This window comes from Monodelphis domestica, chromosome 5, assembly GCF_027887165.1.
Source record: "Monodelphis domestica isolate mMonDom1 chromosome 5, mMonDom1.pri, whole genome shotgun sequence".
NCBI lineage: Eukaryota > Metazoa > Chordata > Mammalia > Didelphimorphia > Didelphidae > Monodelphis > Monodelphis domestica.
This window is the reverse complement of record NC_077231.1, coordinates 236,295,867-236,316,865: the sequence shown is the minus strand read 5'-3', so window position 1 is coordinate 236,316,865 and position 20,999 is coordinate 236,295,867. Positions and strand designations below refer to the sequence as shown.

The 20,999-nt window shown below is 34.8% G+C and overlaps 1 protein-coding gene across 4 annotated transcripts in view; it reads right to left on the bottom strand.

Moving 5' to 3' along the window:
- UBE3C (ubiquitin protein ligase E3C) overlaps window positions 1-20,999 on the bottom strand; it is a 183,893-nt gene that overhangs the window by 3,403 nt on the left and 159,491 nt on the right. For all 4 annotated transcript variants that reach the window (XM_007504677.3, XM_007504678.3, XM_001364910.5 and 1 more), the window contains 3 exons: window positions 16,085-16,273; window positions 15,916-15,982; window positions 11,869-11,999 (listed from right to left, as the gene is read on the bottom strand). In XM_007504677.3, coding sequence (XP_007504739.1) covers window positions 11,869-11,999; window positions 15,916-15,982; window positions 16,085-16,273 — 387 coding nt within the window. The remainder of the gene's footprint in view (window positions 1-11,868; window positions 12,000-15,915; window positions 15,983-16,084; window positions 16,274-20,999) is intronic.

Sequence of the window (20,999 nt, the reverse complement as noted above, 5' to 3'; positions counted from 1 at the left end):
GTAACTATGGAAATAGTCTAAATTAATTAAAAAATAAATTTAAAAATGGAGTTTTACTTTTTTCTGAAACCCCTCAGGAAGATAAAATATGGGGGAAAAGCATCTTTCTAAAGTCTATCTTTTTGGGAAAAAGCAGTATGAAATAACAAATGTATTTTGTTTTGACCACAGCAAATATTGATAGATTAAGATAAAAATTCAATTAGGATCTTCTTTTTAGACATTGGTGGCAATAGGGTGATCCACGATTACCATGACTACAAAAATTACTTTCAGGAGAAAATCTCTTCCAAAATTGAGTATTTTTAGAGTTATGGTAAACTTTAAAAAATCAACTTCATATCTAATTTGTTAGGCCAATAACAACAAAAAGAGAATCATTTACTCAAAACCAAGTCAGTGAGTAATAGGGACTGATCTCCTTTCTTTGCCCCAGCTATCTAAGGGCTTGGGCCTTTTGGCCCAGCCTAAACAGAAGGGGTATTTAAGCCCTATTCCCTTCTCTCCCCTTTCTCTTTCTCTCTATCTCCAATTCCTTTCTTCCTCCTGTTTGTAATTAAACTCTATAAAAGGTTGACGGCTGACTTGAGTTTTCATTTAGGAATTACATAGCTGAATTCCTTGGCGACCTTAAATTAATATATATCAGTCTTTTAAAGTGATTTCCTTGTCACATGTGTTGAAATGCCACAATCTCAGTCAATGAACAAGTCTGCTATGGAGGAAGGAGATGTACTTAGGCCAATGGATCATTTGAAGGATTTTTTTAGGTCTAATAATTACTTGTTCCCAATCTTTTTTAACCCAGGACATTTTAACCTACTCACTGGTGTCTTCAAATTTTGGGATTGGTGCTTCCCTTCCCTGTTAGAAGGCATCCAGATCTGACTGTTATTTGTCTAAAGTATGACTGATATTGGGGAATGGCTGAACAAATTGTGGTGTATGATGATGATGGAATACTATTGTGCTGTAAGGAATGATGAACAGGATGACTTCAGAAAGACAGTATGGAAACTGATGTGGAGTGAAATAAGCAGAACTAGAAGAACACTGTACACAGTAATTAAAATATTGTGGGATGATCAAATGTAATAGACTTTGCTACTAATAGCAAATCAATGATCTAGGACAGTTCTGAGACATGAGAAAAAATGCCACCCACATCTAGAGAAAGAACTATTGATATAGAAATGCAGAAGAAAACATATGGTTTATCACTTAATTTTTTGGGTACATGATTCTGAAGATTACTCTTACAAAAATGAATAATATAATAACCCAGTGAAATTGTTTGTCATCTGGGGGGGGAGGTAAAGAACATAAATCATGTAATAATGGAAAACTTATATGTAAAAGTGAGTTACTGGAGTAAGATAAAGAAAAAAATATTAATAAAATAAAATTAAAGTATGACTGACAGAGAAATGATACTGTTTTGAAAGGACAACCTCTAAGCAATATACGTATGTGTGTCTTTGAAATCAGAAAATACCATAATCCAGAATAACCCTTCTCATGTTAAATAAGGTTTTGTGCTATCAACAGTTTTTACATTTTGTTTTTTTATGGTTTTATGGTTATAAAATAACTGCTAGAAGGTTTAACATGGTAAATGATTAAAAGCTTTAAATATCTAGTTTGTAATGATAATAAAGATTTTTTTAAAAATCACTCATTTAAAATTCAGAATTTCCAATCATTAACACAGCACACTTAACAAAAGAACTACCTTTGTCAGGATTAGGTCAGGTTTATTTAAGAAAAAAGAATATTTTCCAGTTCTGGGACTATAAATAGAACATACAAGGAGGCATCATTTGAAAGTTATGGGAACCTTTACTGCCAGATTATTGGAGACGAATAACATTTGCTAAAGCTAATTAAAGTTTAATAAGTTTAATAAATGTGATTGTTACAGACCAAAAAAATCATTAAAGTGCTGTAGAAAATTGTTAAGTTACCATCAGGTCACACAATAAATTGATGATGATTCTTACTTTGAACCATTGCAAATTCCCGTTGTACTCTGTTTAATTATGCAAGAAATGGTGTCCTTGACTTAGCATTTCAATGTAGAACTTCATTTTTAACACTTTTAAGCCTCAAAGTAGAAATTTCAATTAGCATTGTGAAAGGAACAGTAAAAATGTAGCATTTAGCTGTGGAATATATTTTAAGCTTTTCTCTTACAGAATAATTAGTGCAAAGTGACCTCTTGCCTTCAGATTTTTTATTTTAACACAAAAGCCCACATGACCTTAAAATTTTTTAAATTTCAAAAATCAATTTCTCTCCTTCCAGTGTTGTGATTTTGAGAACAATAATATTCCCTTGCTTGTGCATATTTACCAAGAGCTGGAGCTGGGCCTCTTCTAGCTTTATTATTGTGTGAAACTTAACATGAGATAAAAAAAGTAGATTTGGAGAGGCATATAATATATTTCAGTCATTTCAGGTGACTTGTTTTGATAATGGAACTCATGTGCAGAAAAACTTTTTAAAGTTTTTGAGGTGACAGATACCCCAGTTCTTTTGGAACACATTGGTGTTCTTTTCAATGGCGGTCAATAATAGGGAAGCTTTATGGTGTAGTGGATAGTGCACCAAGACTAGAATCAGAGATCTGAATTCAACTATGACCTTGCATACTTATTAGCTGTATGACCATAGGCAAGTCACTTAACATTTCTCTGCCTCAGTTTCCTCATATGTAAAATGAACATAATAGCACTTACCTCACAGGGTAGTTGTAAAGTCAAATGAGATAATAATTGTAAAGTGCTAAGTACAGTGCCTGGCACACAGTAAGCACTATATGATTGTTAACTATTAATATTAGTGTTTATTAGTGACTTCAAAATCTAATTGTTTCCCTTCACATCTCTGCAGTCTTTGAAATTTTTGAAAACTATTTCATTATAGATACTCTTTCTTCCTTTACGTTTTGGAGATGCCACATTCTCCAAATTCTCCTGTTTCATCAACGGATCTTAGTCTCAATTACTGAATTCAACATTTAATTAGTGTGCATTAAAAATAAAGTACTAACAATGAGGATTTTTACTAGGCAGAACTGATAAGACTTGGTGACCCATTATTACTAATAAGAGAAAGAATATGCTCAATTATAAAACCAGACCCTAGCTTGGGAAACTGGATGAATGTTTGTGCCATTGAAAGAAACAGTGAATTTTAAAAGAGCAACAGTTTTTTGGATCAGTAGAATTTGAGGTGTGGAGGTGTTCTGTACTGAGGGGAAGGTCTGGTGCTCAGGGTAGATATTAGGATTTGATATGCAGATTTGGGAATCAATTTTATAGAGGTGACAGTTGGGAGTTACATAAGGGGGAGAAGGGGAGGAAGGTGAACAAGTAATAAGCTGCTTGTTCGGAGGGGCTCATTTTATCCATACTTTCAATCTTCCAGTTACTAGAACATATATTTGTTCTTTCTCTGAGATCTCTTCCAGCTCCAAATCCTTGATTCTATGGTTCATTACCACTGAATACAGTATGAACTGGTAGTGTCAGACTCAATAGAGACCCTACACAAGGGTTCCTGTGGGCACTTAATGATTTTCCCTGTGCTTTATCTCTCCCCTCTCCTCCACCCTCTCCAAATCAGCAATAACCTTCCCTAATTAAGACTTTATATCCATTTTTCTTGACTATGACACCATTCCACCTCAGGCACACAAATAGATGGTCATGCCTTTGTTTTTGCCATCACTCATAAATGTACTATTAACAAATTCATGAATTCTGAAATGTCTATACACAACCCCTTATCCCACCACAAAGCATTCGCTTCTTCCTCTGCTTTCCCTTACAAAATCCTATTCTTCATCGACACCATAAGCTCTAATCTCATGACCCCTTAATTCTTTCCCAGGCCATCTATCCCTGGCTTGCCACTCTCTCCTCTTCTCCCCATTTTGACTGCTTGGAGAAGTAATTCAACTCTACTGAATTCCTAGCCTGATTATATCATCAATAAATCCCACTCATAACTCAGACTTTGATCACTTCCACCATTCATTACCTTTACATACATATTGCTGAATGAAGGCAGAGAAAATCATATAGATATTCAGTCTAGGATCACTACAAATTTGTTGCATGATTGCAACTGGACCCTCACTGCTCCTGGTTAATCTTACTATAACTCCCTGATCAACAGCTTTTCCAAAACTTTTCATCCCTCCTCAAATCTCTTATACCTCCTTCTCTACTCACTCTCTTAGCTTGCCTCACATTTGAGGCCATTTGCTGAGCTTTTTCCTCTCCCCTCTCATTTTTCACCTCCTATGACTCAGGTGACTTCTTACCATTCCTCATTCACCCATTTTAATTGATAAGGTGGTCTTACTTGATCCCATTCCATTCTGTTCTTTCCATTATTATTCTATTCTATAAATAATATTCAAGCTATTATACCCACCCTTTCACTTATTTTCAATCTCTCCCTTTTTACTAGCTCTTTCCTACTGCCTATGGACATAGCCATATCTCCCATATTTAGGAAAAAATCCTCAAGTTTCTTCCATCCCTACTAACTATAGTCCCCTCTGCTCTTGTAGCAGTTAAGCTCTTTTAAAAGTCACCTAAAATAGGTGCCTTTACCTTCCACTTTTTCACCTCTTAAAATCTGGTGTGAAGATTAAATTTAACTCTCCACTGATTGTGAAAATGAATTAACTCTCCCATGATTGTGAAGATTAAATGGCAACCCCTGCCCATTTTTAGATTTAATCACCAAAAGTGTAAACATCCCACTTAATCATTAAATGGGAGGTCTGTGACACACACCATGTGTGCAATAGTGGGTGACGAATCAGAATTGACTGACTTCCTCCTGGGCAGTCCTAAGCAAGGCTTTAGACTATGATTTGTCCATGTAAAAATTAGGGGAAGGCACAGGAAGTGACACAAAAGAAAGTGTCTTAAAAAGGGAGTGACAATTTCCTGAGGACAGTTCTTCATTCTTTGGAGGAGAGGCTGGTGGAGAATCTGCTGACTGGACCCGAGACCCTGTTCCTGGTGAGGCTGTTCTAAAATCTCTTCCTTTGGATTGGCTTGTGGTGACTCTTAACTGCTGGATTTTCTGAAAAAACAACTAGCCTCAGGAAAGACTTACCAACTTCCCCAGGTCCTCAGCTTTGCCAAGGCCTCTCCCTGCCTGGGTTGAGCCAGGGGCCAGGAATAAATTACTTACTGGTGAGGCTAGATATTTTACCCTATCCTCTCTCTCTGATTTTCTTACATCACTCTTTCTATATTTTGTAAATTCATTGTAAATAAATCTCTTTGGAATTAATATAAATTCCTGGTGACCTTGTTTTTAAATATAGCCAGGCCAACCTTTTTTATAATTAACATCTATTTTGCTTGCTCCTGCTGCTAAATTACAGTGGCTTGCTTCTACTCTTGCTCCTGCTTCTGTTGCCCGCTCCTGCCTCCTGGGCTGTCCCAGCCATCCACTTGACTTTCTTGACCCCGATCACTCACCCAGCGCTGGCCCCAGCAACTTTACTTCTGATCTCCAGCCTCCAACCCAGATTGCTCATCCAACCCCAGGCCCAGCCCCAGGACCCAGACTTCTGGTAGCTACCACTGTGTCTTTGGAATTACAAACCAACTGGTAAAAACTGGGGTTTTCTTTCCTTAGGCAACAATTAGCCTCACCAAGGCAGGGCACCTGGGGGTGGGGTGGGGGGAGAACAAGGAGAAGGAAGAGACTCTTCCAAACAGGAAGCTGATTACAATCTTGGTGTATTCTAGGAGAAAGCATTACCTATTTCAAACAGCTTCCAGCATTAGGATGTTTTTTCATGAGTGCACAGATCCTTTCACTTATCTTACCTGAGATTTGGGGGAGAAATTAATCTCCCTGCAACACTTTGGCATTTGGGCCTACCCAGTTTGAGATTCCTAAAACCCAGGTTCTCCCTCGCTATGGGAGATACCACAGTACTGACAAAAGGAATCTCAGCGGATTAAAAAAAAGGAACTTTAAAGAGACTGGAGGTTATATTTTTAAGACTTTTCAGACTCCAGTGTTTTATAAAAGCCTCTGTATTTTATTGTATATTGCTGAATGTTTTGTTTAAGATTTAATTTTGTATTTTAAGTTCACATTATTAATGTTTTCAATACTATTCTGTTATACTGAATCATTTTAATTTACTGTTTTAACTATTGGATATATTCTGTTGATTTTCCCCTATGACTACTGAACAAAATATTGTAAAAGCTCATACAGTTTTGTTTTTTCCTATTTTGGCTTTGTAAATTGTCACACAGAGGATGGTTGGATTTCATAAAAACTTTGGCTAACAACCTTTGTAAAATCGAATGAGCTAAATATCTCAAATTGATTTTAAAGGGTCTTTAGACATGATTTTTAGATTTTTCCCCCCCTCAACAGCTCTGACTAATCATTTTGCCTGCCTCTGAGTTATTTGTAACAAGAGGTAAGGTCCATTTCAGTAGCTGAAGTGAAGTACAATTATAATCCCTACCTCCCGCATTTATAAAAATGTGAATGGATGAAACATCACAGTCTCATACCAAAGGAGCTGGGAAGTTGATCTTAGGGCAAGGTACCCCTGGATGGCTCCCAAAAAGGGAGCATCTCTTATTTATAACGTCTCATACCCTTCCACCAGAATGATCTATAGATTCTTGATGACATTTTTAGACCCAACATCAACAGCACAGAGGTTTGGTACTTTCTAGACTCCACTGCCACATTTTTGAAATGATGGCAGTAATAGATTTTAAAAAAAAATATCTCAGCCAAGGTTGAAACATTGCTACATCTGAAAAACTTGTGACAAATATCCATTAGCTTTAAATGTCATGCAGTTGACATGTAAAATATGATAGTGGATTTGTTTGCTATTGTAATTAACTGGGCTATTGTGAATTTTGATGACTTTGGTACTTTTTGAATGTGGATTTTTTGTTATACTATTGTTCTTTATAAAAAACTGTTACTTTATGAAAATCATTTGCTTGTACTCATAGTGGATCATGGCCAGGTTTGAGGAGGAAATGGATCCAATTTTTGGTGAGAAATCTTTGTATTCTACATTTCCTTAGCTGATACAGTATGTTACTGATTATAAGCTATATTTTTTATTTTTAAAACTCATTATTTTTTCTTGCATATGCAATATACTATTTTAGTTTTTTTCTCTCCTTTTTGTATTTGAAGCACATGTCACCAGTATTGAGATTTTCTTTTACTTTTTTGATTTTGCAGTAATATAAGTTTAAAACATATTTGCTATAATATCAATGCATGCCCAAAAAGCTTTAGACCAGTGGTTCTCAACCTCTCAATTTGTAGCAATGAGAATACATAATGCATATTAGGTATTTACATCCCGAATCATAACTGTAGCAAAATTACAGTTTTGAAGTAGCCATCAAAATAATTTTTTGGTTTGGGGTCACTGCAACATGAGGAACTATATTGCGGGGTGATGGCATTAGAAAGGTTGAGAACCACTGCTTTAGACTATAAAAATGATGCCATTGATCGCTTAAAAAAAAATTATGGGGGGGGGGGCGGGGCAGCTGGGTAGCTCAGTGGATTGAGAACCAGGCCTAGAGACTGGAGGTCCTAGGTTCAAATCTGGCCTCAGACACTTCCCAGCTGTGTGACCCTGGGCAAGTCACTTGACCCCCATTGCCTAGCCCTTACCACTATTCTGCCTTGGAGTCAATACACGGAAGGTAAGGATTTAAAAAAAAATTATGGAACTTTGCTTAATGATTCTGATTCTAGGACAAGAGAATACAAAGAGTCATTGCACAGTGCCAAAGAAGATCAAAGTGAAACTGCATAGTGCCAATTGAGCACAAGGTCAAAGAGACCAACCAATCCCGATGGGATTGATGAAAATTTTGAGCCATGACAAGAGGACTTGAACTTGGGTTGGAGGTTGCGGCTGTTTAACATGTGTTAAAGGAAGGTCTTCCTTGCCCCACATTCTACCAATTATCTTAAATTTGGCTCCTACCTGGCTCCTATAATCTAGTCCCTTTTCTGTCTTTCATTGTGTGGCAAACTTTCTATAGTCCTGGTTACTGACTGGGTAAATGCATAATTGCATAAATCATTTTAATTTAATCTGATTCAAGGACCTAGTATAGATTTGTTTTTCCTTTACTTAGAATTTTTACACAAAAGACTTTGATAGTCTATAAATCATTTTAATTTAATCTGATTCAAGGACCTAGTATAGATTTGTTTTTCCTTTACTTAGAATTTTTACACAAAAGACTTTGATAGTCTATATTTAATCCATAAAGTATTTTTTAATTTGGATTTTTAAAAATATTTTTTATTTCTCTTGACAATTGATTCATATATCTCATAACTCAGCCATGCAACCCTATGTGATCCTTGTGTTGTTCAATAACCCTCTTCAGAGGGGTATGTATAATTATCATTATTTTAAATCGCAAAGTATAAATTCCTTTTGAGAGTAATTTTAGGATAAGAAACCTGCTACCTCTCCAAATGCAGAAAGTGAACTGTTTGGAGAAGACACCATTAAGATGCTTGCACAGACAACACCCTGCACCAGAAGATTCAGAGTGAACTTTGGGATGTGGTGATTTGAACTGTTTGGGGTTTAAATGCATTTGTTTTGTATGTATACTCTTATGCCGAAGGAGACTTCCCCCTAACTGGCTTTTTGTCAATGCATCTAGCAATCATTGGTTTTGTTCTCTTTTCCTCTTATTCTCAAATTATTATAATTTCGAAGTTGGTATGTTTATAAGACCCACTGGAGAGACTAGTCTTCCACTCAGGGGGAAAAGTATAAATGGAGATTTTTGAACCCTTTGACTTCATTCCCCAAAAGTCCTTAGTATTTCCCAAAATTCTCTAGAATCTCTCCATGTTCACGTTGATGAGATGACGTTATTGTATTTAAGTGGTGAGAACACCTCCCAGGCTCTTTTTTCTTTGGGATGATGCAGCAAATATGGTGGTAAGCTAAGTGTGGGGATTTTAAATGGGCAAATCAGTCATGGGCATGTGGTTTTTATTTTGTATCCTCTTTATTCCTTGATTTCTAATGATCCTTAATAAACCTCATAAAACTCATAAAAATGTTGTCATTTTTGTTATTAGAGATATAATTTTAGATTTTACACTTTCACTTGGTGATTTTATCAGCTCCCATGGTTTTAATCACCATCTCTATGCTGATTTTCAAATCTACCCATCCTGACCCAATCTTTCTATTTACCTCCAATTCGGTATCTCTAACTGCCTTTCAGAGATCTCAAACTGGATGTCCAGTAGATATATTAAAGGCAATATGTTCAAAATGAAATTATCTTTGCCCCTAAATCCTCTCCCACTCCCAACTTTCCCTATTACTACAGGGGGCCACATCATCTTCACAGTCCCTTAGCTTACAACCTATGTATCATTCTTGTCTCTTCACTATTTCTGACCCATCATATCAAAGCTATTGCCAAGGCCTGTCTGTTTCACCTTAGGAACATCTCTTGAATAGACCTCTTCTCTCCTCCAACCTTGCCATCACTACATTATAGGGCATCATCACCTCATGCCTGGACTTCTTGTATTAGTTTGCTGGTGGGTCAGCCTGCTTCAAAGTTTCTTCCCATTCTAATCCATCCTCCATGCAGCTATTAAAATGATTTTCCAATGAATGATGTTTGGAAATGACCAAATAATGATTAAAAGAAAAAAAAATAAATAAAAAATTAAAAAGGGGAAAACAAACAAACAAAAAACCTAGTCTACAACCAACATTTTTAATCTTCTTATACCTTACTTCCTAATATATACTCTTTGATTGGGTAACACTGGCCTCCTGGCTGTTTCATGAAGACACTCCATCTTTTGACTCTAGGCATTCTCTCAGACTTTTCCCCATGCCCTGGGTGCTCTTCCTCCTCTGCTCTGACTACTGACCTCCTTGGCTTCCTTTAAAGTCCTACCTTCTATGGGAAATTTTCATCAACCCCTCTTAATTCGAGGGTTTTCTCTTTCTTAATTATTTTCTATTTATCCTATAGATAGCTTGTTTGTACATATTTGTTTGTTTGCTTGTCTTTCCCACTAGGCTATGAGCTCCTTAAGAACATGGACTGTCTTCTGCCTTTTCTGGTTTAGTACCCAGGAGGCATTTAATAAATGCTTACTGTTTGATTGATAGTCTAATTCCCTCATTTTATAGATGAAGAAAATAGGCCCAAAGAGACTTGTGTAGGTTCTCGGACAAATTCTTAGCCTGAGAAAATTCTCACAATCCCAAGGCAATGATAATAGACTCAAAGAAAAAAAAAGTTAAAATGTTTCTATATCTGAGTAAATTTTTTTGCTGCAATTTATTTTTTATTTGAATATAAACAATATTTGAAACGGTAAACATCTCTATCTGGACTAGATTACTTGTCTAAGAAGAAGATGAAAATTGTGTAACCAATTGATAATCCAAATTCTTTGCAATATAATATTAAGTTTTGGTATCAGCGTCCTATAAATCTTTCACTGAAATGGAAATGGTTTAGAGACTTGTTCTTATCCAGAAAAACACAAATTACTAATCTTCCTTTTGCTAGTTTTATAAGCTAAAACTGCCAGTGTGAGAGGTCAAGAACAGAAAAGCTTAAGAATCATTTCATTTAGTAAAATTGAAACATAAGACTTCAGCAGAACTACTTGCTTAAACAAAGGTTATTTGAAAATGAATGTCAACTTACATATTGTATATGCACATTAGGTAACTGGCTACTTAATCTACTAATTCATAATTAGGATGTATAATGTTAAATTGCTTCATTCTTTTTTTTTTAACCCTTACCTTCTGTATTGGTTCCAAGGCAGAAGAGTGGTAAGGGCTAGGCAATGGGGGTCAAGTGACTTGCCCAGGGTCACACAGCTGGGAAGTGTCTGAGGCCAGATTTGAACCTAGGACATCCCATCTCTAGGCCTGACTCTCAATCCACTGAGCTACCCAGCTGCCCCCCCTCATTCTTTTAAAATGTACACATACACTTGTGTGTGTGTGTGTATATATGTGTATATAATATAAGTATAAAATAAACACAATGCTAGCCAATATTTACTGATTGTATTAAAGCCCAAAAGTTAAAAGGCAAAACTCCATGAGATGTGATTTTTTTAGGGATAGTAAAATAAAGATGTCCATGTACTCTAAAATAATAAGCAACAATGGAATCACATTAACATCTTTAATGATGGGTTAGAACAGTGTATCAATATTTAATCTTCAAGTTATATAGTTTAGGATGCAATAAAGATTTAAGTAGGCAACATATGCTACAAAGTATAAACATATCATTTTAGCTCATCATTATGTGTCTAATATATTACTTAAATTGAAAGAATTCGCTCAGAGGTATTGAAGTTGGAATATACAATTGCCACATGAGAAGATACTGGAAAAACCCACACTCCCTTCCCCAACAAAATAACAAGTCACTCCAAAATGAAGGTATATCATCCTTCTATATCCATTTTTGACTTTAATTAGTTGCTTACTCTTCTGAATTTCAACTTAAATTATGGTCTCCACTACACTCTCAAATTATGGATAGGCAACACAAATCGTATAATAATGTCTAAAAGAATGTATAATCATTAAAAATGCATAATTTTGGGAATTTAAAACTTTCATAAACCAAAGAAGGCAATTACCCCTAAACATAAATGTAATTTTAAAATATTTTCTTTTCTACATTAAAAATACTTAATTCTTTATCAACTAAATCCATATTATACATACTCCTTGACCTTTCTCAATGACAATGAAAGTTTGAAAGTCAAGTTTATGACAAGCCATACCTTAAACCCCAAAAGAGGTGGTCTAGAGCAACTTGTTACAAATTTGAGGAGTTTGCGCTTTTCTTCATCAGTGAAACTTTCTACAACTTTCCAAAAGATTTTAATTACAGGATGATCTGCAGAATAGCCTCCTATGAAAAAATGAAGAATGTTTTTTATTAAAATTTTATGTTTTAGTCAGTTTTAAAATATAACAAGAAAGATATCAGGGTGATTAGTCTATGGCCATGCATAGGGCATACTTTACAGCCTAGCACTAGAAGAATATAAGCAGATTTGGAAGGACCACCCCTTTTCTTCGTCATCAAGGTACAAAGTAATCTAACATAAGGAAGGGGTAAGGGGAAAAAAGGAGGTGAGAAGAAAAAAGGAGACTGTAGTATATTACTGTAATTTAACCATCCTAATCTGCAATGGAGATATTTAATGAAGAAGTAGATGCTGGTAACAGATGATGTTTTAATAAATTTACCTTAAAGGACTTTACAAATACATATATAACTACATTGTATCTCTTATACGTCATTTGTGATAGCCCTAAATAAACACAATTATGTGCAAGAACAAAATATCTGATATATGATTAGAATGGAAAAGTTTTTTCACGAAGTGTACATCTAAATTAATTCTATGAGGAGACTGCTAACTGCTGCTGGGAATAATAAAATAGAGTTAATAATTGTCTAGAGAACTAATTACATTCTCTTTGAGAATGCAGCATGAGAATGCTTATGGATCTTAATTAAGATAAGTGTTTATTAAAATGAAAATAATGGTTTTATATTGCTCCTTTATTTTGTTTTTTTAATTGAATTTTTAAATTTTTCAATTATATGTAGAATAGTTTCTGACATTTTGATTCAAATTCTCCTGTTCCCCTTTCTTTGGCTTGTTCCTTTATTGTTAATATGCTCAGGAATAACATCAATGAAGGAAACTCTCAAGTGTCTTAATTGGCACATAAGTGAAAATGATAATATTGTTAAACCTAATTTACTGGAATAGCTTTGATCCTTAAAAAGTATAAACTCTCAACATAGATAAAAATATGTAGACAAGAAGGCAATTTTTTGGTATTAAAAGTAAAATGAACTCCATTTTAAAAAATTATGACTTGAAAGTGGAAACTATTATCTTGCAACCTGACATTGTTTGCCTTTACAGAAGGCATTGAGATCTTAACTCACTGTTGTAAAGTACTTTAGAAAGATAACCTTCAGACATAAAATGAAAATTTAAATAATTATATGGCATAGATCAGGAGACTTTTCAGGAGATCAAAGAATTTTATAACTAGAAATACTGATAGAACAGGATCCAATTTAAAACAAATCTATCTAAAGAAAATCTTTTTTTTGGCTTTCTTTCTTCAAGAAAAGGAGTGGAGTGCCTTCCAAGCACAGGCTATGCCATAGGCAAGGCAGCAGCAGTCCCTAGAGATGACTGAATCAGCAATGATGGTTCTTTGTTCATATATAGTAAAGAGGTCAGATAACTGGTCAAAAAGAGAGGACCCTTTCCTGTGTGAACTTAGACCCTACTTAGTCTAACAAAATCAGGAATGTCTACACCCAAACTTAAGGATTAAGTATCTAGGAGGATGGCCTTTGATAGACATGAGCTAACAAATGACAAATCAGAAATAGCTGACAGACCCCTGGGCTGTCCTAAGTCAAGCTTAAACTACCATTGGTACAGATGAGATGCAGGAAAGTGATGTAAAACCGTCTACATATTTGGCACCACTTCCTCTCTCAGGGTGCTTTCCCCAGAAAGGTGGCTCTGGCTGGCAGTGTGCTACGTGTTCCGACATCTTGGAGTGGTGCCAACTATAGTCCGGTTTGGCGGTGAGTTTTCCCTTGATACTCTACTGGGAGAAGCTAGTCCAGGTTCAGGCATCCTAGCTGAGCCCTCTTGGAGCTTAGGTTGATTCCTTTCTCCTTTACCTTCTAACACTATCCTCTTAAAAGCCACTAATTTGAACTCTCCCTGACACAGACCAGGCGGAAAAAATCCTACACCTTTTTCCCTCTCCCTTCTCCTTAATTTCTTTTCTCTATATTAGTTAAAATCACCATAAATTTCCAGCTGACTTGGGTATTTTATTTGGGATACCCCTGGCAACCAAAATTAATTTAGTTTAGGTCACAACTCTAAAATTATCCTTACACCTGGCACTGGGGGAAGGGCTCTGTTGCACAGGTCAAGGTCCCACAAATCATATTCTTTCCCTCTTCACCTCCTACCCCTTCCCGTAGCCAATACGCAGTTCCATTGGGTTTTACATGTGTCCTTGATCAGATAAGGTTATTTCTAATACACAACATTTTCCATGTTATTCATGCCATTCTAGTGCTATTTACTACCTGAAAGAGTATAAAACAGCATCTTAAATACCATAACTATGATCTATCAGTTAAAAAAGTTATTTGGCATCTAACTATGCACAAATAATTTTGTGGGTGTGTGTGGGTGGGATGGGGGATTGGAAGAGGAATGCTATAGAAAAGATAAAGGATATGATATAGTTCTTATACAAAGGATGAAATATGAAACATGGTATTCAGTTCCTAACAATGAAGTAATGCATTTAAAATGTTGAATAAAACATATATCATGTACATTTTTGTAAATACTCAATGCAATAATTAATTTTGCTCGGCTATCCCTATTTATTATGAGAGATTTCTTTTTCCTTTTCTTATTCAATTGGAGACATGAATGAGAGAAAATAAATATTCATTTGAATAAGCATAACAGAATTAAATTTTTAAAAGGACATGTTCTCAATGTTATGAAATTCAAAATCTAGTTTGGGAGAAATATACATATAAGAATGTTCTATGAACTCACATTTATGTAAATATAAGGTGCAATGATAATGGATGTTCATAGTGATCATCCCAAGGAACTTAAAACATCCTGAAGCACCTTCTAATTCAAAAAAGAAAAAGTATTTCAGTGTAATCTCTAATATTTTATACTCCACACTGTTATGATTACCTGAAAGTCTGGCAGTTCATGGATATTATGCATATGACAATTTATAGTTAGACAGAATGTCTGACTAATAGAATAGTTCATTTTCTATTTATGCATAATAAAATAATTATTCTCTAAACTTTCTTATTGATCAGAAACAGTTGCAAATTCTTCCAAGAGAAAAGTACTTAAACTGAAGTAGTATTTTAGTACAAAAGTAAAGGCTACATATGAAAGATGTGAAGATTAAATTTAACACTCCCCTGATTATAACAATGAAAATACATAACTCTGCCCTGATTTTGAAGATTAAATTGTAACTCGTCTATTTTTGGATTTAATCCCCATAAGTTTAAACACGGTACTTAAAAAGTTAAGTATGGAGATCTGTGCATTTTTAGGTTTAATCACCAAAGGTGCAAACATCTCATTTCATTGAGTGGGGAAGGTCTGTGACCCACGTGTATGACAGTGGTTGACGAATCAGAATTGAATGACTGCCTCCTGGGCAATCCTAGAGCAGGACTTCAACTGCGATTGGTAGATGTAAGATTAGGGGAAGACACAGAAAGTGACACAAAAGAAGCGGCTTTAAAAGGAGTGGTTACTTCCTATGAGAAGAGAAAGTCTTCATTCCTTGGAGTGCTGACTGGACCCAAGACCCTGTTTCCTGGTGAGGCTGATAAAAATCTACTGACTGGTCTTTTACTGGTGAGTAAAAAGCTGACTCTTAACTGCTGGTTTTTCTCTGAAGAAACCAGCCTAAAGAAATACTTATCCTCTTGAGAGAGGCTCCCTGTATTCCCAGAGCCTTGGCTCCAAGGGCATAGGCTCCTCTGGCTAAGAACTAACTCTCTGCCTAGGGGCCAGGAGCAAATTAATTAGTGTTTAGGCTAGATATCTCTCCGATTTCTCGCTTCACTCTTTCTACATTTTGTAAATAAATTGTAAATAAAATCTAATGGAATTAATTAAATTACTGGTGACCACACTCATAAAATATGAAGTCCAACTCTTTAAAAAACAAACCCCTTTTAACCCTTACACAGAGTAATAATAAAATACCTGAATAGTTTGTGAAGGATTTGAGGTCCTCTAAACTGATGGGCACTTGGGCACCAGAAATCAACACCTGAAATATCAAGTTTAAATGTTTAAGTTTAGGGCAGAAATAAGAAACTTCTTCTATCAGAGTGGAACCATCTTTTTTTCTTATAGACAACAAGTACAATACCTGGATTTCTTGCTGATCAAACATTCTGAGCCATTCAAGATTCACAACATTGGCCAGACCTTGTCTAAAGGCCAGACAATGCTGTCGGATCTGTTTGTTTAGTCTATAGTCTGCTACCAGATGGATATATGCAATTCGGTTAGCACTAGTAACAGGAATATCCTTTCCACCTAGCTTCAGTTCAACTACCTATAAACATAAAAAAATTAACATATATATTAACAACATTCAAAGTACATTTGAGAATGTGAGCTTATTTTCTAATTATCTGAATATACTTTAAAAATATGTTTAATCACCAATTATTCATTCTAGCTTATGTGGACCCTCTAAAGAACCAAAATGTCTATTACCTATAAAAACTGTTACTGTCCGCAATTTCATTTAAAGATTCATTGTAATTTTATTGACTTGTCTAAGGCATTCCACAAATTAATAGTTCATGCTCATACAATGTCAATTATCACCAATACTTCAAGTTTTGTAGGGTATAAATGTCAGTTTCAATACTGATGATAGGGCTTTGAAAAATGCTACTTCTAGTACTAAAGTTACCCAAAGCAAATACTTTGCTATCAAGTATTTCATGAGGAAGTCGGATGACTTCTGGAACATAAACTTCAAAAATCCATTGTTTCTTTTGATTGCTTCTATCACATTTTGGCAGGGCCATTTTTTTTAACCTGCCATTTTAAGATTTTTTAAAAAGTATTTTATTTTAATAAATTTCCACATAGGCAAGACCATTTTGTAAAGTCACTGTGATTTGTTCTTATCTTTTCAATAACAATATAACACTTTCAACTTCAAAAGGTGGACATTTTTCTTAAGGAAATGTTCTTGCATTACAGTTTATATTATGTAATGTTAACACAAGCAAATGTAGAACTCAAGTAACCAAAAAGTGTAAGAAAAAAGAATCTTTTCTCCAAAAAAGATTTTGAAAAACAAAAAATTATATGATATAATCTTGGCAATCAATGCTAAGTTTTTTGAAGGGAAGTCTCATTTATCAAATGATACTTAATTGAGTAAATATATAAACTGGCCAAATAATTTCCAGTTATTCAACTTTTCAAATATCTGGAGTATTATAGTTTATTATCCACTTACCTCTTGATGACATAATATTTCAAGAATGCTCAGTACAGTCCCTGGCATATACTAGATACTATATAAATATTGACTTTGATGTTGATTATTATTAGTTGTGACAAAGAATGTCTTCATTTTCATTTTACTAATTAAATAGAATGCTTAATGTAATTATTGCATTGCACTGTCATTCTTTTAAAATTCATTTGTATATCTACATGAAGAAGTAAAATGTAACATCCTATTTTTTCTTTTTTAATATTCTAATATTTACATAGTTTTAATGGAACTACTACTTATTTTTTTAAATATTATTTTATTTGGTCATTTCCAAACATTCATTGGACAAAGATCATTTTCTCCCCCCCCCCCCACCTCTAGACTACTTCTTATTAAACAGATAAATTCATCTATTTTAGATGTAAGAGTATGAAATATTTCTATTAGCAATAGCTTTGGAGAATTCATTACAGAATTAATAGATGTAAAGATTTTATTCTACATTCAACTAATACCACTAGATGGTGCAAGGCAATAATATAGTTTTATAATACGAGTTCTCTCAACAAGCATTCTCAAGAAGGCAAATTGTATGGGATCAGATTTACAGCTGGTTTCTCTGTCTATAAAGAATTTTCTCATTTGAAGAAGCATATATGCTCTTTGAACATGGAAGTTATCATCATCAGGGTGAAATTTCAATACACAAAATGTAGAAGAGATTTGTGTAAAAAGATCTAAATCTCTTCCAAGCAATGAATATACCCACTCTGTCACATTACAAAAGAATTTTTTTTTGCTGCTTTCAATTTATTGCATTGCATTTGGGAGAAAACATCATTTGACTAACCTTTGAGGTAGTCTATTACGTTTGATGCTAGATTATAGCCAGTACACAACAGTCAAGTTTCCTATCTCATTTTCCTTTGTCCTCTTCTTTTGACCTCTGTGCCCTAGTGAAAGGACCTTACAAAGCTACGCTCTGATATAATCATCCTTATTAGTTATCAAGTATTTGTGGTACTCTTTTGGAAGTGATATCTCACTTGATTACAGGGACATACATCAGAGGTTTATTGGCCCTTATTATGCTCCCCTATTTCTAATTGCTGAAAAAAGAGGAAAAGAATGGGGGAAAAAAATCAGAATTCTGTAATGATTTTTTACAAAAAGCCATAACTTCTGGGTGGGGTCAAGTTGTCCTGTAGACAAAAGGACACAATAATCCCACCCACTTCTGGGGAAGAAAGATGGAAAGTTTAGCAGGCCTAAAATGTACCCAGTTCAAGGGCAGCCACTCTAGAATAACACTAATGCCAGATTTTTCCCCATTAGGGCCCATTAGGCCCTAAATACTATTATATTCAAGGATCTAGCAATTGAAGTCTCCAGTAACTGAGATCCAGTTGTGTTTTCCCCCAACAGTAGGATTTTATGGCCTGAATAGTTTTTCTTCCATGCCTTCCCTTCTATGAGTAAAAGCTTCTAGTCTCCCAGAAAAATAAGTTAATATTTTCAAATGAATGATCACAATGTAAGAAGAAATTGGGGGTGGAGACAGGCCTTATATTAATTAGTTTACTTAACAAAAATTTTAGGAGAAGGAACTAAAGGGAGTGGACATTGAGATATATTACAATGTCTCATCCCAATTCACCTTCCATATAATTGCTAAAGAAACGTTCCCTAAAACACAAATCTGACTCCCAGAGTCAATAAACCTAGTTTCCTTATTACATTGAAAAAAAAAATTTTTTTTAACTTTCTGCTCTAGTAACAACTCTAAGATCAGAAAATAATTTTAATGGATTTAAAAAAAAACTTTTACCTTCTGTCTTAGAACTAATTGGTTCTAGAACAGAAGAACAATAAGGGCTAGGCAAATGGGGTTAAGTGACTTGCATAGGGTCTCACAGCCAGGAAATGTCTGAGTTCAGATTTGAAGTCAGGTCCTCTGGAGTCTAGGTCTGGTGCACAATCCACTGTTCCTTCTATCTGCTTCCTTCTTATTACCTCTTGAATCAAAGACAAACTCTTCTGTGTCCCTTCAAAGTCTGACTTCAGCCTCCTACATTATTCTTTTTCATGTCATGAGGTAACCCTGTCAATTCTAGCATTTTATGATTCTATCAAAAATCTTAAACAGAAGATTTAAAAAATCACTGAATGTCTTCTAAGTCAATGATTACCAATGTGGAAAACGTAAAGGCTGGGTTCAAATATTACTTATATTTGTATCTTCCATGGTGCCTAGAATAGTTAAGGTCTAATAAAACCGTAATATTTGTTGAATGAATGGACAAATGAATTTGTAGAGAATTAGGGGAATTCTGAAAATCCTTCCTGAAAAGGAAATAGTATTTTTATTTTTAGTGAAAAGAATGAACTTAGAATCTGATTATCTGTAACTATAGCTTCTTTTTCTGGACATGAGGAGGGGAAAATAATCATAATATCATTTTGCAAACAACTAAAAGATAAGAGGATGTAGCAATATTTTATTTACTTGGAGGTCAGTCAGCATCAACCATGAGAGAATATGGGGCCTATAGGTCACAAAGTTAGAAGTAAAGAGTTTCTTATACAAAGCTCAACTATAAAAATAGCATAGGACCCCCAAATTACACAAAACAAGATTTAATGAGTTAGTTCAGCAAGTGTTCTTGTAGATTAACAAAGACCATAAAAGCCAAACTTCACTAGTAGGAATGCTATGAAGTAACTGGGAAAATGGGGAGGGGAGGAGAAAAGACAGATGCCATAAAGGGGAGAAGTTATAAGCAGAAAACAGCTCTAATTGCTCATCATACCATATTAAAGGCATACTAATTACAGGACAGTTTGAAGGCTGAGAAGATGCTCAACAAAAAGACAAGGAATGTTCTACATGATTCACTCATTTTTTCAGTTTCACTGACTTTTGAAGTTATTTCTGTAGTATTACTTGTACAATAATTAATGTTCAGGAAGATGACCCTGAATAATCAAGCAAACACTTAAAAGTTATTTATTATACTCCCTGATGGAAATTATATATAACAAAAGTCATAAAGTTATTAATATCTGAGCCTGATTTGAACTCATGAAGATGAATATTTTAAATTCTAAGCCCAGTGCTCTCCACTGAACCACATAACTACAGAAGTCAGGAAGACCCGAGTTCAATTTTGGCCTCAAGACACTTTTTAACTAGGTGAATGAACAAGCCATTTATCCCCTGAATCCAATGGAGAATGAAATGGCAAATAATTTTAGTTTCTTTGCCAAGAAAACTCCAAGGACAGTATTGGAGGGCCATGGTCTAAGAGTCAGGAGAAGTCAGACAATTTTGAATGATTAACAACAAAATTTTGATAGATAAGTAGATATATAAAACATTTATTAAGTATTTTATGTATTCTCGGAACTATTACAAGAACTGAGAATGTAGTAACTACAAGGAAGAAAGACAATTATTTGGCTTAAGGAGTTTATATTTGAAAGGAAGAAGACAACAAATAAAGGAGAGCTGCAATAGGCAGAGTTATGTTGTGAAGATGAGTCTGGCAAAGGCAATAGCTCACGTATAAGAGCTGACAGAGACAGTGGGGGAGTCCTGGAGGAAGAGGAGGAGGTGCTTTTTACATGGAGATGGCATATGATGGTGATGGAATATTACTGTGCTATAAGAAATGATGAACAGGATGATTTCTGAAAGAGCTGGAAAAACTTATGTGAACTGATGCAGAGTGAAATAAGCAGAACCAGGAAAACATTATACACAGTAACTGCAATACTTTGGAATGATCAAATGCGATAGTCTTTGCTAATAACAGCAAAA